Source organism: Jatropha curcas, chromosome 3 (assembly GCF_041381405.1).
Source record: "Jatropha curcas cultivar XTBG-Jc1 chromosome 3, XTBG_Jcur_1.0, whole genome shotgun sequence".
In the NCBI taxonomy this organism is placed as follows: Eukaryota; Viridiplantae; Streptophyta; class Magnoliopsida; order Malpighiales; family Euphorbiaceae; genus Jatropha; species Jatropha curcas.
The window spans coordinates 25,894,567-25,911,211 of NC_143153.1; the positions used below are offsets into that span (position 1 = coordinate 25,894,567).

Genomic DNA, 16,645 nt, shown 5'->3' on the forward strand with positions numbered 1-16,645 from the left:
GTTTAAAATTTACAAATATCCTATACATTTAAGGGTTCTTTACTCGGAGTTAGGAAAAGTATAGATAATAAGATTTTAATCGAGTTTGCATATGAATATTACAAATACAAATACGAATACGGTAGCTCAAAATTCACAGGTTCCTGCCCTGATTCTCATGGAAAACTCCTGCCTCAGTTTACAATTGTAACTCTACAAAAACTCTGCAGCAACCAGGCCAAGGGATCATATCAATATTTGAAAAAAGCCTTTACATCAAAAACAAAAATATCTGGAAATATACTTTTGATTTCATATTGTCACGGATCATGAGAAATAAGCAAGATGAGCCAACTCATTCAAAGATTTCTCGAATTGTACTAAAACAGCCTCCTCAGCCATTGTCCAGCCACCAGTCCTCGATTTCTCTTCATTTGAAGAGTTGGAACAACTCTGTAAATGACAATTAAATATGAGAGTCTTTGCCCACAAGCACTTAAAAGTAAATAAACAAGGTCTCTAAGCGTATTAAGTATTCAATTTTTCACATACAAATTACTTGATTTTCATTTTTGCTTTAACAAGGTTACCATTGTCATATTATAGTAGAAAATTTTGATATATCTTTTTTCTTCTTTAATGTTATACAATTGTACAGATCACAGAACTTCTCTACTTGGCCACTACATCATAAATCCTGCTGGACTCCAATTGAAATTTAAGTTGTTTACAATTGAATTCCAAAAAGATTGGAATTTCAAGTATCTACGTCTGATATTTATAAAAAATGTTTATTTTATTTCTGAAACTAAATTTTATAGAACTCAGCATAATTGAAACCAAGTGTAAATTATTCTATACCATAGGTTTAGTAGATGACTAAATGCCTCTGGTTGAAATTAACCCAGACTCAGATTAAAGTGGCACCTCCAATGCCTCGAGCCATTTTAGCAATGACACTAGCTTATGCATACGAAACCGGAATTATCACCAGAGCAAGCAAAAATTGAAAGCTCACCTTTGAACAAGTGAAAACAAGGAGTGTCATCCAGTTCCAATTCTCTAGTACATGTTTCTGACATTCATCCACAGCATCTTGTAGAAAATATATTAATGGGGGCATCAGCTGCATCTCATAATGCCTCAAACTACCACATAAACTGCACATCCCTGGGTCTCCCACCTCTGGTGTTGCTAGTAGAGGTTTACCACCATACAAGTACCTGATGTTATGGGAATGCCAAAGACGAACAAAATCAAGCAAAAGAGATGGTCAGGTTAGTTCTGAGATAAATTAAATTCCACACGAGTGCAGGAAAAAAAAAATATATCCTTTAGCATCACAGAACAGTAAAAAACCTGGCTTAATAAGAAACTGATTTATTTCAAAAAAAAAAAAGAAAGCCATTTCTATGTAATGTTTAAATGTGTCTGCAGGGCACAAGTGTGTGCACAAACACATGTGCATATACATTTAGCTATCTAGCGATTCTGAAAATGCATCACAATACACACATCTAAGAATCAGATAAGTGTTTGGAACATACACTCTTGAACCACTTCAAATGAAAAGCCAAATTGATAGATTAGCAGATTAGCTAATTTTTCAAACATCAAGGAGATCTATATCAATTAAAAAATTGCTATGATTATAATAATGAAAATGGTACTAATAACAAGGATAATGATAACGAGTTAAAAAGTTGGGATGGATCAACCATTATCCGTGCATGTTGAAAGTGGAGGCAATGGCTTCACAGGTTCAATACCCAGACCCTAAACCTTTGAATTGAGGAAAGTTAAAAACAGGTAAAATGTAGATGAACTGTCAAAAGAACACTCAGCAACCATGTGCCTAAGCAACCCAGTAATCCTTCATAAGTTGCGATACTGTGTTAGACTTGTGGAGAATTAACTGAGATTGGACATACAAACCCAACATCTACCTCTACAAATTTTCCATTATTTTGGGGTGTCTCACATCCATACACTTGTCCATGAGTAAGTGCTGGACACATATTTTCAAGGTAAGATGAAGGGTCAAAGCAGCAATAAATTGGGGAACTTCCATTGGTAATACAGTGCTAACATTATAAAAAAGAAAAAAGAAAGAATTCCTAGCATTTGGAACAACACAGGGTGAAAACTGGATTTTAAGCCAAAAAATCCAACAACAACTAGGGGCGAGCATTCGATTAATCTGAACCAATTCAAACCGAATTACTCAAGCTGAATATAGCTGAATTTTACAAATCCAGTAACCGCCAAATTGTATTTAATACAAAACCAAAAGTAGCCGAACCAGATTGTATGCTGTTTTATGATGGAAAACCGCAACCACCCGAAAGTCTGGATTTCTATTTTTGGACGGTTAATCCGAACCGATCATAAGGGAATATCCAAACTGAAACTATTTAATAGTTGTATTTCCCATCTCCAATTTTGTATTCCTGAGGCAACTATGGTTCAAGTGTTAATCTGGTTATTTGGGGTATAACAGCTATTTTTTTACAACTAACCACCACTGCAACCAAATAACCAAGTTATTATTTATAAGTAACTAACCCAAGCCAAAAACTTATTTACATGGCAAACAAACCAAACCGAAAATTGTGAGTCTGGTTCGGATATTCAGTTGTACCGCGTTTTGCTTACCCGTAACAACAACTAAGCCTAATCCCAAACTAGGTGGGTCTGTTATAAATCCCTAGCCTCCAGTTTGCTCTGTCCATAGCCAAATCCACACTAATGTCAAGAGATAGAAGATCTTTTGTGACAACCCTACTCCATGTGATTCTGAGTCTACCTCTTCCCGGTTTAGCATTCTCCATCACCAATGTATCACACTTAAGCAAAAAGAAACCCAAATAAAAAAAAGAAATTCATAAGTTTGGTTTTCAATTAATTTCTAGTTTTAGTAATTAAAGGCGCAAGGCACACTAAGGCGCAAAGGGCTGGCTGCTGGAGCCTAGCGCTAGCCTCCAGGGGAAGGCGCGCACCTGAGTGAAGTGAGGTGCAAAAAAAAATAAATAAATAAAAGGATAAAATACATAAATCTGAAAAATATATTTTATGATATCAATAAAAAAAAAAAAGAAAAAAGTAGAAAATATGGAAAGAAACACACATAAATCAGACAAAAACGGCAACATGAAAAGTTATATTTTAAGATATTAAAGTTAAGACAAAAAAGAGTATAATCAAAAAAATGAAAAAAAGAAAAAAAAAATAGAAAGCAAATATAGGAGGAAAAATTGAAAGAGTTATATCTGGATGGAATGGTGCTAAAGACTAGATTGCAAGAGGTGAGTGCTAGATGAAGGAGTGGAGGTTGGATCACAAAGCACATCACCAGTTCTTGTGTTGCATTTTATTTCTTTTATATTTATTTACTTATTTTATGTAAGCTAATGTTGCTAGATAGCTTTATAATGAAAAAAAAAAAAAAAAAAAAAAAAAAAAAAAAAAAAAACTAGGTGATTTGCTCTGGAAAACAAAAAACAGAAAGGCGCGCCTTTCTCGAGCCTTAGGTGCAAAAAAGGCGCACGCCTCTACCCAGAGGCGATAGCCTGAGTGAAGTCACCCGCCTCAAGACTGTTGAGGCGCAAGCCCTTCAGCCTTAAGTAAGGCGCGCCTTTAATAACTATGATTAGCTAATTGATAAAAATACAAGAATTTAATTACGCTCCTAAGCAAGAGACCTAATCCAAGTAGCCCTACTAAATACAGATTATGTGCAATAAAATCCTGGGGAAATATGGAAAAGGAGGGGATGAAAGATAATATTAGTCCATCTGTCCAAGGTTTTCTAAATAAAGCTAGAAAGACCTTAGCAAATTGCTAAGATTCAAGATTTTGATCTTGTTGCAAAAATGCTGGCCACAGCATATACCCTGAGTTTTTTATGTTCAAGGAGCCCTTGAGTGGTTTGAGAAAGACCATAAAATGAAATAACTGTAGAGGAGAACAATCCATCCATAATAATTCCTTTTAAGCTATTATCACATTCAAATATTATGCAACTCAGGAACTATTTTCAAGAGGCTCAATACCTGAAGCATTGCTCTGGGTTAGCATCCAACCTTTTCATGAATTTGAGGTACGTCCTGTCAGCAGTTAAAGCTTTATCATATTCATAAACTTCAGCTCCCCATGATTCTTCTCGTTCTTGATCATCATCATCACTTTGTTTCTCCTTCATCGAAAGACTAGAGTAATTTGAGCACAAAGAAGTAACATCTCCTGATAATGGCTCTTCCTGAGTATAAATGTAAAAACAAGGAACCACTGCAATCACCGAATAAGATGAACAAAAACACAGAAACTATTAACACAATACTATCCATCACTTGTGAAAAATCTAAGGGAATAGTCAAATGCCAATTGACAAGAATTCAAAAAATCGGAAAAGCAAGCAGAAAAATTATATTGCCTTAAGCATGGGCAAGAAGAAAGTCTAAGTAACAACAGCAAACAAGAAGACCACACGGTTCTACACTTAGACAATACATTGTACAAAAAGGAAGAAGCTCAAGCAGATGCCAAATTATTAAAACACAACAAAGAAAAGAACTTTACCAGGTGAGTCCTTGTCTACCATGCTTGTCCTTAGATTTAAAGGCGACGAATTGACAACACCAGGTTGCTCTTTCTTGTGTGATTTCTTGGAATTTGAAGCCAAACTTCCAGCTTCAGAAAGTGCTTTACTCAAAGCCTCAAGATCCATATCCTCATCACTTTCACCATCAAGATCCCCCAGCCAGTTGGTTTTTGAAACTGAAACGGGTGTAGTTACAGATACCACTTCTTGAGAACTTGAAGAGGACTGCTCTCTTTCATCATCCAATTTCTGAAGGCGAACAGCACGCCAGCTGCAGTTCATCAGAAATTCAAGCAAAATATATTAATGAAAAAGAAGGTGAATTTGAAATTTATATGTCAAGCAAAAAATCATTAAAAACCAACATGTTATCAAATTCAAATACCCCATCAATTCAGTACACACATAAAGAAAACATACAATCTGAGATATTAAGACCTTAGTGGAGTACTCTCACATTCTGGCCTTATACAACCGAAAACCAAAACAAGACGATCTTCAATCTTCAAGCTTCCATTAGAAATTGGTGCATAGACCTAGAGAGGGGAAAAAACTATTGCATTCTCAAACAATATATTCTTGAAAAAAAATAAAAAAAGGTTTCAAGAAAGTAAGAACCTGAGCAACGAGACATAGCTTTCTTCCACAAGAACCACAGTTAACCAAATTAGGTGCTAATCCCTCTTGGGAAAAAGGCCAGTCCTATTATCATAAGAAGAATAAATAATATAAAAACAGTTATTTAAAAAAAAAAATCATGAGATTTTACTCACAGGAAGTCCGCCAATTTTTGATGTATAATGATCAGATGGCTCACGATTATTATCAGCCCAAGGTCCAGGCATGCCCAGTAGCCCTCTACCTATCATTTTACAACTGAAACAACACATAACATTGTCAATGAACTGAAAAGAATCAAATGAAGTCATAGGAAAGAGAATTAGATTGTTTACCTTTTGAGAGTAAAGAGCAATCCTTTGAAGATATAATTGAAACTCCAAATTGATACTGGTCTGGCTGCAGGTTACAGCACCAACTACTTCGTCTCAGAAGTGAGAAGTGCGAACGGCGTACTACACAACCGCTTTATTATAGGGAAAAACTGGTCTAGGCTTATTTCCCATGAATTCAAATTTACTGTCTTTATCGGATAATTACTCCAGGGCGCAACTCAACTATTACTTCACTGTTTTAGTAAAGTCTAAATATAGATTAATACAAGGAAGCCTTAAACCCAGAGCTTAACACCAACAATTTACTGATTATCTAATGGGAGGTTTTTAAACGAGCTAAACCTTGCAAAAGAGCGGACTCTACACTAAGAAAAGTTTGCAGAAGCAATGTAATTATGCTCCACACTCTTTCTCCGACTCGAATCGCTCTCTCTTCCCTATTTCTTTGTCGCGTGTGAAGATTAGGTCACATTTAAATCATCGCTTCCCATTTAGCAATTGATCAGCAAATTAATGTTTTATTTGAGTGGGTGCGAAATATGAATGAATGTAAAATAGCGGTGAAAAAATATAAAAATATATTGGAATTCAAAATTCTTTGTTTGGCTTGAATGAAAAATACGAAGGAGTTATTTTACCCTCTTCTGACCTAATTTTCTCTCCATTTTAGAGAAAAATAAATAGTGTCATTTTACATCCTTATTTTCCTTCATCCATCTTCCCAAACATATCATCAGGGTTTGCGATTTCAAATATGAAGTGCTTTGCTTGGCTTTAATGTTTTCTAAATTTGAATTTTTAGAATTGCAAGTGATTATCTCATTGGGTTTTATTTGATTTGTTCTTGTATCGTTTGATTTCTGTATTGACTTGTTTCATTAACTTTTTTTTATGGCCGCGTTACTACTCATTCAATTTTTTTATATAATATTAAATTATAAATTTTTATACAATGAATTTGTATTACATTTTACCTAGCGATGCTATTTTTATATATTTATTTCTATTTTTATATAATGAAATGATCTCAAAATAAAATTCATCCCAATTCCTAAATCTAATTTTTCAGCCCCTAATTTATACATGCAATGTGCAAAAAAGGAAATCCAAGTCAACAAAATTGGCAATTTTACGTAGCAATTATAAACAACGATAAATGGTTTAAAATTTTAGTATTGTTACTGGTACTTACTTTAAATTATAAATGGATATAACTGGAAAATAAATTATAAAAAGCTGTAAATTGAAAATACAGAATTAGATTAAAATATATTTAAATTAATTAAGAATATCAATATATATATAAATACTAAAGAGAAAAGAATCACAGTTTAAATTTTTGATCTTACATTGCAAACTAAGTATATGCTCCAACTAAAATACCACGATGTGGTTACTAAAACCCTCATCAAAACCCGCAATGCTATCATTATTATTTACATTAATGGTCAAGTACCTTGCTGAAAATGGGTCAGAACCAACCTCCTTCTCCTACGCTCTGTACAAGGTAAAAGATTACTTTCAATTGAGTATAACTTTCAGTCAATTTGCAGAATCATTCATTTCTTAGTTCCATCTCTTAGAATTCTTCAGCCCTTTAGATTTTTGTTTTGCAGCCTGAAATGCCTGCACTTTTTGTTTCTTCTTTGCCGCCTTCTCAGCCTGTTCACGAATAAAAAGGTAAGGCTACTCCATGAACAATGTAATTATCCAACCTAGTAGGGCCTCTGCAGTTTGGTTTTGGTCTCGGATTTGAGGACATACTTCAACTGAACCGAATAATTCGGTTTCAAAAAATCAAAAGCAAATCTAACCACCATGTGTATTCAAACCATCCAAACTGTATTACACAGTTGGTTCAGTTTAGGCAATTTGGACAGTTTATTGGATTTCAAAATTTTAGTTTACTATTTATCCAACATCAGGTTTAATTTATAACTTATCGAAAATTAAAAAGGTATTAGTCATTTTAAAACTCAAAATATTAACATCAAAATTGCTTTTCTAATTTTTAATTAATTACACGACAAAATATCAAAAATTCAAAATATTCATATGGAAAAAGCATAATTTTACATGTGTTATATGATGATTTAGTTTGGTTTAGAAGGTAAAATCCATAAATTGACTTTTCAATTTATATAATTACTTAAATTGAATCAAATTGCCATTTACATAAAACTGCAATTTATGATTTCATTAGACAAGGTTCAGATCGAATTGGGCAGTTCCTTAACACCATACCTACTTTGTAATGCAAAAAATCAACATGTATAAAACTTACCTTTGACATCTTTGATTTGGCCTTCACTTTAGGAGCCTTTTCCTCCAGTTCTGCCTCGCGTTCAAGTTCCCTTTCCCTTGCTTCAAGGTTTTTCTCCAAATAATACTGTGATGTGAGAAATTTTGGGTCAAAACACCAGTTAGCAGCACTGTTTTAAGTGATAGAACCAAGTAATGCTCTAGGAAAATAAGTGATTGCCTCATCTCAGGTGCATGCAAATTTTAAAACTAGAAACTCAGACCTACATGAACATATATCCTTTTGTTATAATATCTGGATACATGCCAGAGAATATGTCATCCAGTGAGAAGTATAAATGAATAAAAACAAAATACAAAAGAAAAAGAGAGATGTAACCAGGGAAAGAAGAAGGGCAAGCTTACATTGTAGTCGCCTGCATAATCCTGCAGCTGGCCACCTTTAATTTCAATTACTCTATTAACTATTTGCTTTATGAAGTATCGATCATGAGAGACTGTAATGACAGTGCCCTTATATTCTGATATTGCCTCCTGAAGTGACAATCACACACAAATTGGCCACAGCATTTAAATGTATAATAATAAAAATAAATAAGGAAAAAACAAACCTCAAGCATCTCTTTTGAAGGTATATCCAAATGATTGGTTGGCTCATCCAAAACAAGCAAAGTTGAAGGTTTTACCATGAATTTGCAAAATGCTAGACGTGCCTGAATGGAACAGAAACACTACATTCAAAGTCGAACCCTTATTGAAAGGGGAACATATTAAAGAGTGATAAACAACAATGACAAAGAAATCATTTATTAAAAAAATGAAGATAAAGAATGATTAGAGCCATTAATGCAAATCAATAATAAAAATATTGCTTCTCCGAAAAAATAATAATGTCATTCCATCAATTATTGACAGCATAATCAACATTCAATAGTCTTTAAGCTTCTGATAATGGTCCTGTCAACAATGTAAGTTACACTTGTCTACAAACTGATGTCCAGGAGTTAATATAAGAAAGCTTCAACAAACAGTTCACAGAGTAATTTTGTAAAACCAGAACTTCTAGAGAGTGTGTAACTGAACAGAGATTTGAAATTAAAGTGTGCCAGTTTAGTTTACCTTCTCACCACCACTCAAAAGGGAAACCTTTCTATCAAGCATATCAGCCTTGAAATTACAACGGCCAAGGAGTCCCTTTATATCATCAATTCTCCACTCCTCTGCAACTTCTTCCAATGTTTGAAGCACAGTTTTCTCTAAATCCAGTGCCTCAGCCTTAAAAGAGAAGTAGATCAAACTCAGTTCATATGCATATGATAACAATCAAAATTGACAACAAATAGTGGATAACTGAAATACAAGATTAAATTAAAATCTGATCGGCAACTGTGCAAACCTGGTTCTGCTCAAAATAGTTGGGTAATACATTATGCTCGCCAAGTACAATTTCACCCGCTTGCGGCTTCTCCAAGCCCATTATAAGTTTCAGTAAAGTACTCTTTCCACATCCATTTGGGCCAATAATGGCAATTTTCTCACCTCTTTCAATTGTAAGATTTGTTCTGTTAAACAGTGTCTAGACAAAGAGCACACTGAGATTATCAACAAAGTGCAGAATATTATCAGGAAATAGAAAAATCAATATGCAAAATAACACCACCTGCAATGCAACTAACCTTATCCTCATAACTGAATTCCAAATTCTTAATTGTTACAACAGTTCTTCCACTTCTTCCACGCTCCGGAAACCTGATCTTCATTTGCTTTCGTTGAAATGGCTTCTCTATTTGATCTTCTTCTTGAAGCCTCTCCAGTTTCTATTATTAGTAGACATGTCCAAAAAGTTTTAGAAAAAAAAAACGAAGAAAAAAGGAAGGTAGGTGAAGAATTCAAGCAGCCAGGAATACAATTGCAGTTGCCACATTATTGCAATGAATAAATCACTCCCAGTGGTAATTACAAAGCCAAATCTATAGTTGACAATGTCAAAAGAGGAAAAAGAAAACACACCACAACATATAAGTTTTATTTCACTAATAAGTTACAATTCATTCATACTTCTGTCAAAGGATTTTACCTAGACAAAGATGTTAATATGATCTAGTTGGGAGATGGGCAGGAAGAGCAGCATTTTATTTGAAATTGTCACATTATATTCATCCACTACCAGGCAAACGTAAGTGAAACAAGGAAGGGGTGACCGGAACGAGATACAGCCAAAAGCAACTGAGGACCCCTCATTCTATTCCTATGTGTAAAGTTTTTGGTAAAGAAAATATACTAGAAATATAGTCTATGAGAAAACCAGTAGCCAGTAATGAAATTTGATCCTCATCATATGGAGTTTCTGGACTTGTATCTTAGTTACTGAAGGGTGTGAAATTAAAGGCATCATGCATAAAGACTTTGAAGGTTTAGCAGAAGACCGGTTGCAAAAGATGTTAAGATCAAGATGCTGCCTCTAGAAGATAAATTATTAAATAAAGAAACTGTTATACTAATAGACATAAAGCATAAATGTGCCCCCGCACTTTATAGTTTTAACCATGTGGCCCCCCAAATTTTGCAAGAGAGTAAGTATGCCCCTGAAGTTTTAAGACATAAATTAAAACTTCAGTATCATAATCAAAAGCCAACCATCTTAGCAATAAAATATAGAGCAACTCAGAATGGCAAGGAATAATTGACTAAATCATCCATCAATTCTTCTCAAGAAGATGACCAACGAAAATGCAAGCACAAAGAAGTGCAACAAAAAAAAGTTAAATAATCAACATGGACTACATCAGGTCCTTTTTCTCCATATAGAACTTTTTTAATTCAACAGAATTTCCCTTCAATAGCACTTATGAAAACCCTGGTTTTGAAGAATCCATGTACACTTTCAGCCCCAATAAGCTTGAAACCCATTTCAGTAAAAATTGTAAATATTAATATAAAATATATATAAAAATATATATAGAAAAATCAGAAATAGTAATATAAAAAAAATATAAAAATTTGACCAAAAAACCCATCATCAATCTCTGTTTAAAAGCCACCAAAAATCTATCATCTACAAATTTTAAGTACTTCTCTTGATATATTAAAAAAAAATACGTTTGAAAAAATAAGAAAGTGAAGAATAAATATAAGATCAAGAGTTAAGACTAAGAGAAAGCAGAAGTTTACCTTGAATTTCCACCCAAACATCGTACAAATAGAGGAGAGAAATTGAGGATTTAATTTGCATGACAGAGAGATTTATCCAAAACAACCAACAAGAATTTGATCGAGAGAGAAAGAGCCAATGGATAGAAAGAAGAAGAGAGAAAAGGAGAGATAGAATAGATAGATATAGAAAAGAGACAGAAGAAAGAGAGGGAGAGAGTAAGAGAAGGTAGATATGAAGAAACAATATGCTTTTTGATAATTGACATGATGGCATTCCTTAGGGACTTCACGCGCTTAAGCGTGTTTGAAAGACATGAAAACCATTGCCAACATGGAAGGGCAAGATATCAACAAAATTCGTAATTTCAAGGGAATATCTGGTCTCTCAAAAAGTTTAAGGTGCCACACGGATAAAACTGCAAAGTTCAGGGAATTATGCATTAAGCCTATATTAATACTATAATTGCATCATTTCCATAACTTCAGGAAATCCATCTAATTAAAACCTTCATAAATGCTAACATATATTAGATCAATAAATATTAACTATATACGTTTGAATAATATACAAGACAAGAATATTTCATTTTCAAAGAAATTATGCTGAAAGAAAAGGGGAGAGAGAGTAGATAGATATGAAGAAGAGAGACTAAGAGAAGGAAGATATGAAGAAGCAATATGCTTCTTGATAATTACACGATGGAATTGATTAGGGACTTCACGCACTTAAGCGTGTTTGAAAAACACACTAGCTATTGCCAACATGGAAAGGCACGATGTTGACGAAATTTGTAATTTCAGGGGCATAACTTGTCTCTCACAAAGTTTAAGGTGTCATACAAATAAAATGCAAAGTTCAAGGACATGATTATGGATTAAGCCAACGTTAATACGATAACCGCATCATTTTAGTAACTTCAAGAAGTCCATCTGATTAAAACAAATGCCAACAAAAATTAGCTCAGTAAATATTAACTATATATGTTTGAATAATATCCAACACAAAAAGATTTCATTTTCGAAGAAATGAAACTGACAGAAAAGGAGAAAGAGAGTGTGGATATATATTAAAAAGAGAGAGAAGAAAGAGAGGACATAGTAAGAGAAGGCAGATATGAAGAAGCAATATGCTTCTTGATAATTGACACGAAAGGGCGTTCTTAGGGATTTCACGCACTTAAGCATGTTTTAAAAACATGCAAGCTATTGCCGATGTGGAAGGGCGCAATGTTAACAAAATTTGTAAATTCAAGGGCATAACTGGTCTCTCACAAGTTTAAGGTGCCATACAGATAAAACTGTAAAGTCTATGGACACAATTATGCATTAAGCCTATAGTAAATACTATAATAGCATCATTTCAGTAACTGCAAGAAGTCCATCTGATTAAAACCTTCATGAATGCCAACATATTTAAGCTTACTATAATTGCATCATTTCAGTAGTTCAAGAAAATAAATCTGATTAAAACCTTCACAAACGCTGACATATGTTCGCTCACTAAATATTAACCATATATGTTTGAGTAATATCCAAGAAAAACATATTTCATTTGCAAAGAAATGAAACTAAATGATCCTAGTACCTTCTCAGCAGAAGAAGCGCGACCAGAATTTGCTCCTGCACTCAACCTGCTTATCAAGTCCTTTGTTTGCTCAATTTCCTTTTGCTGCTTCTCCCAAGCAGCGTATTGAGCTTCAATCCATGCTGCCTTGGACACAAGGAACTGAGAATAATTTCCTTCAAATGTCCTAGCCACACCCATCTCAGTCTCCACAATTTTCGTACATAGTTGATCAAGAAAGGCCCTGTCATGAGATATGATGACCATTGGCACATCTTGCTTCTGGAGATAACCTTCAAGCCACTCAATTGTGTCAAGGTCAAGGTGATTTGTAGGTTCATCCAAAAGTAACAAATCGGGGTCCTGCCAAAGAGTAGACGAACACTTAAGTCAACCATCGATCATTAATGTATAAAAAATCAACCACAAGCTATCCTTGTTTTTATCTTTTTTGGTATATATTGAAAAATTCTTAAACAGGATGGGGATTGCTAAGATTTGAACCCTGAGCTCCTGCATTGTGAGGCAACACTACACTAGGTTACTAGGCCAGTAACAGGATATCTTCGTTTGTCACTTCATATCTCAATATGAGTTGCTTAAACCAGATAGTTACAACAAAAAGAAAAGTTGTAGCCTCATTTTCGGTTATAACTATGCTTCATCCATCAACTTAATACTCCTTCCAGATTGAAAGAATTTATGCTAAACACCAATAATAATTGAAGCAAGATAGCCAAACATGGTCCCAAATTGGGGAAAAAAATGCTCAATGACTAACAATCTCATTGAGAGACCATCACCATCATTCAATATTCAACATCTACTATATCATTAAAGATAATAATATATTATTATTATACCTGCAGTATAATCTTTCCAAGTGACATCCTCATCTGCCACCCACTACTGAAAGATGCAACCAACCTATCCGAATCCTCAGGGGCAAATCCAAGCTCAGGCATCAACTTACTAACCTTTGCATCAACTTCATCTAAGTCCACAGCCTGTGCTCTCCTCTGTAATAAATCTAATTCATCTAATAATCTCCCCATTAACTCCAAATCCTCCACTGACCTCTCAATCGCCTTTTCTACCTTCTCCAACCTCCCAGCGATCTCCATTTCTTCTTTAAATGCACTCATGAACTCCTCTTTCACAGTCCTACTCAAAGAAACCTCAAATTCTTGACTCAAAAACGCAATTTTCATATTGGGTTTCGCCCTAATTACATTTCCAGAATCGGGTTCTTCCTGGCCAGTAATAATCCTCAACTGCGTCGTTTTCCCTGCCCCATTTACACCTACCAATCCTACTTTTTCCCCTTTTTTCACTTCCCATGATACATTTTTCAATACGGTAACTCCTTTATAGCTCTTGCTTATGTTTTCAAGCTTAACACCCGAAGAAATGCCCGAAGCCCCGGAATTCGATCGCTTGTCTCCCCATTTCTGATCGAATTGATTATCAGAATTGCTCGAAAACAATGACTCAATATCTGTTTCGGGCTCGACAACCGACGTTTCAACATCAGCAGTGGATAACCGGGCTGTGATTTTAAAACTTCTTCTTCTACAACTAAAAGGAACGGCAAATTTTAAGGAATTAGGATTGTTTTTAATAGGTTTTGTGATTACGGGACCTGAGTTTTTTTTCAAACGGGACGGGAGAGAAGATATTCTGGTATCAAGCAGAGGTGAACCGGTGAAGACAGAAGAGTGGAGGTCTAAGCGGTGGAATTTTGTGGATAATTCCATGTTTGGTTACTGGGAAAAACAAGAAAGTGAAGAAATAGTATAGAAAAATTTGGGCAAGAGATAAGATTATCTCGGAGAGCCTCTGTGAAGTAAACGAAGCAAGCTCAGAGAGTCTCAGCCCATTAACAATGATAACTGTGGAAGAAGAGAAGGTGTTTGATGTAATGGCCAAATGAAATCAACAGGCGTCCATGAAAATTCCTTTTTTTTCCTTTTCCTTATTTATTTATCGGTTTTAAATGTTTTGCATTTTAGAGTCAAATTAATTTATAGCTTTCCTTTTTATTGGTAATTTGACACTATAATTTGCAGTATTATCATTCTTGCCATTATTCCGTTACAAATTACAAGCTATTTAGAAAATTCTAATGTACATATTTTAGTCTCCTCGCTTTGAAATTTGGCACAATTTGTAACAATAACATAGCTCAATTGTTGAATTAGTGATTTATTGGTCAACTGCCTAGCTTGTGGTATAGGACGTTAAAATTTTATTTATGATATTCATACTATTAAAAATTGACAGGACTGATTTAATTGTAAAGTATTTTACTTTATTTTTTTATTAAAATTAGACTATCCTCAAATATATAATATGAGTTTGAATAATTATTTTAATTAACAAAAATTAATTTTAATAAATGTGTAAAATAGTGTGAAATTGCTCAATTAATCACAAGTTAAACAAAATAAAATTTGCAGTTCCATTTAGATCTTTTTACTTCTAAAATTAGAAAATGAATTACTCTATATTAAAAATCTAAAATTTTAGATAAATTGAATTTAATCGTATTTTATTTCACAAATTTTTTTATATTTAGAATGAAAATTAATTTTTAGAATTTCAGTATTAAAAAATAAAATACTATTTGTCACTTAAAAAATAAAATGTCTGAATATTATCGTTTATGATAACAAATAATGAAATTTTTGTTGAAATATATGAATAATTTTTTACTCTTTTTATGAAAATTGAATTTAATTGATTCAAAAATAAAATTCAACAACTAAAGAATAATACAAAAAAATGTCAATTTTTTTTATATAACTAGGAGGAGGTGCAGTGTTATCCTCCTCAAGTTATAAAACATCAACAAAGTCCGTTTTTTTGAGAATTATTATTGTTATAGAGATTGATATTAATTACCATTTATCCAATACTTTATTGGTAAAATTAAATTAAATTTAAATTTAATTGGATGAATTTAAAAAAAAAATTAAATATTCCCGGACCTAAAATTAATTTTAGATAATTAGATCTTGTTGAACACAATTGAAAAAATAAAAATAAAAATAAAAACCAATTTTAAATTTTCGTGTTTTTTTTTTTCTACATCCTCAATTAAACCTTTCAATACTAGAGCGATGGCATTTTCGTTATTTAGGCCAAATTGGTGTCTTATGAAGCAAAAGCTAATGATCTTTTCTTTCTGTTTCTGAATATTTTGTGGCCACGGAAACAGATAACGCCTCTTGAAAATTATAATTCTGTGGTGCATATTCAGGTGGCCGAAATTCTAGCCTATCGTCCAATGCCATGTGTAATAAAAAAACTTGACTGTGGCTCGACCACGTGTCTGTGGACCATATACAACTTTTTCTTTCTACTGCATCCAAGACAATATTTTTATAACATTGTATAAGTCGTGTCCAGTATATTTTGAGACATATAATCTGATTGTGCAAAAAATATATATATATATATATATATATTATTTTTAAATTATTTATAATTTTATATTTTGTAATGGAGAATTATTGGTTTGAAGAGTGTAAATTAAAAACTATGAAATTTAAAGGGATAGAAAAGAAGAAAAAGAAAACTGAAATAAAAGATCATAAGTTAATTACTTAGCACACAGAGAGATGGAGGAGATAAATTATATTATTATATTTCAATATATAACTAAACGTAATCATAGCATTACATTCATACCAAGCATTTAGCATTTAATTAAATATCTCTATTATTCTCGCTGTCCGAAATTATGGCAAGCTTATATGCATTAACCAAAGTAAAACTTAAACCAGCAAATCTAACACATAAATTTATACCTGAATTTACATAATTATACCCATCGCTAAAATAAAATGTAAAAGCTCATGATTATTATTAAATTCTTCTAAAGTTATTTCATTTAAGCGAAGAATATAATTATTATTAAAATGTGAAATATAGAATCAGGATAGAGGCATATAATATATATCATCACCATAATCTTCAATAGTCTGGCCAACTTTCCCTTTTAAAAACAAAAATGTGGTAAGTTTTGAAATTGAACCGGGAACCAAACCAGTTAGAATTAAACAAAAGGATGAAAAAGAACTACAACCAAAACCAAACCCCCGGATTGTACCTGAGGGTTCATTTCCGATT

The 16,645-nt window shown here is 33.2% G+C and overlaps 2 protein-coding genes across 3 annotated transcripts; both read right to left on the reverse strand.

Moving 5' to 3' along the window:
• Positions 1-49: 49 nt before the first annotated feature.
• LOC149497800 (programmed cell death 2 C-terminal domain-containing protein) lies at positions 50-6,233 on the reverse strand. Of its 2 annotated transcripts, XM_089718926.1 has the most exons (9): positions 5,533-6,233; positions 5,353-5,455; positions 5,198-5,281; positions 5,018-5,115; positions 4,558-4,850; positions 4,032-4,266; positions 998-1,202; positions 284-432; positions 50-203 (listed from the first exon to the last, which is right to left on the reverse strand). In XM_089718926.1, exons 2-8 carry the CDS (start codon positions 5,446-5,448, stop codon positions 307-309), a joined length of 1,137 nt encoding a protein of 378 aa, XP_089575052.1. In that variant the 5' UTR covers positions 5,449-5,455; positions 5,533-6,233; the 3' UTR covers positions 50-203; positions 284-306. The 2 variants fall into 2 exon arrangements, with proteins under 2 accessions (XP_089575052.1, XP_089575051.1); XM_089718925.1 differs by having other exon boundaries at positions 50-432; positions 5,533-6,231.
• A 556-nt stretch (positions 6,234-6,789) lies between these two features.
• ABCF5 (general control non-repressible 5) lies at positions 6,790-14,486 on the reverse strand. Its single transcript, XM_089718924.1, has 9 exons — positions 13,375-14,486; positions 12,533-12,874; positions 9,471-9,611; positions 9,191-9,370; positions 8,914-9,069; positions 8,406-8,507; positions 8,200-8,328; positions 7,817-7,921; positions 6,790-7,194 (listed from the first exon to the last, which is right to left on the reverse strand). Exons 1-9 carry the CDS (start codon positions 14,266-14,268, stop codon positions 7,099-7,101), a joined length of 2,145 nt encoding a protein of 714 aa, XP_089575050.1. The 5' UTR covers positions 14,269-14,486; the 3' UTR covers positions 6,790-7,098.
• Between the last annotated feature and the right edge of the window lie 2,159 nt (positions 14,487-16,645).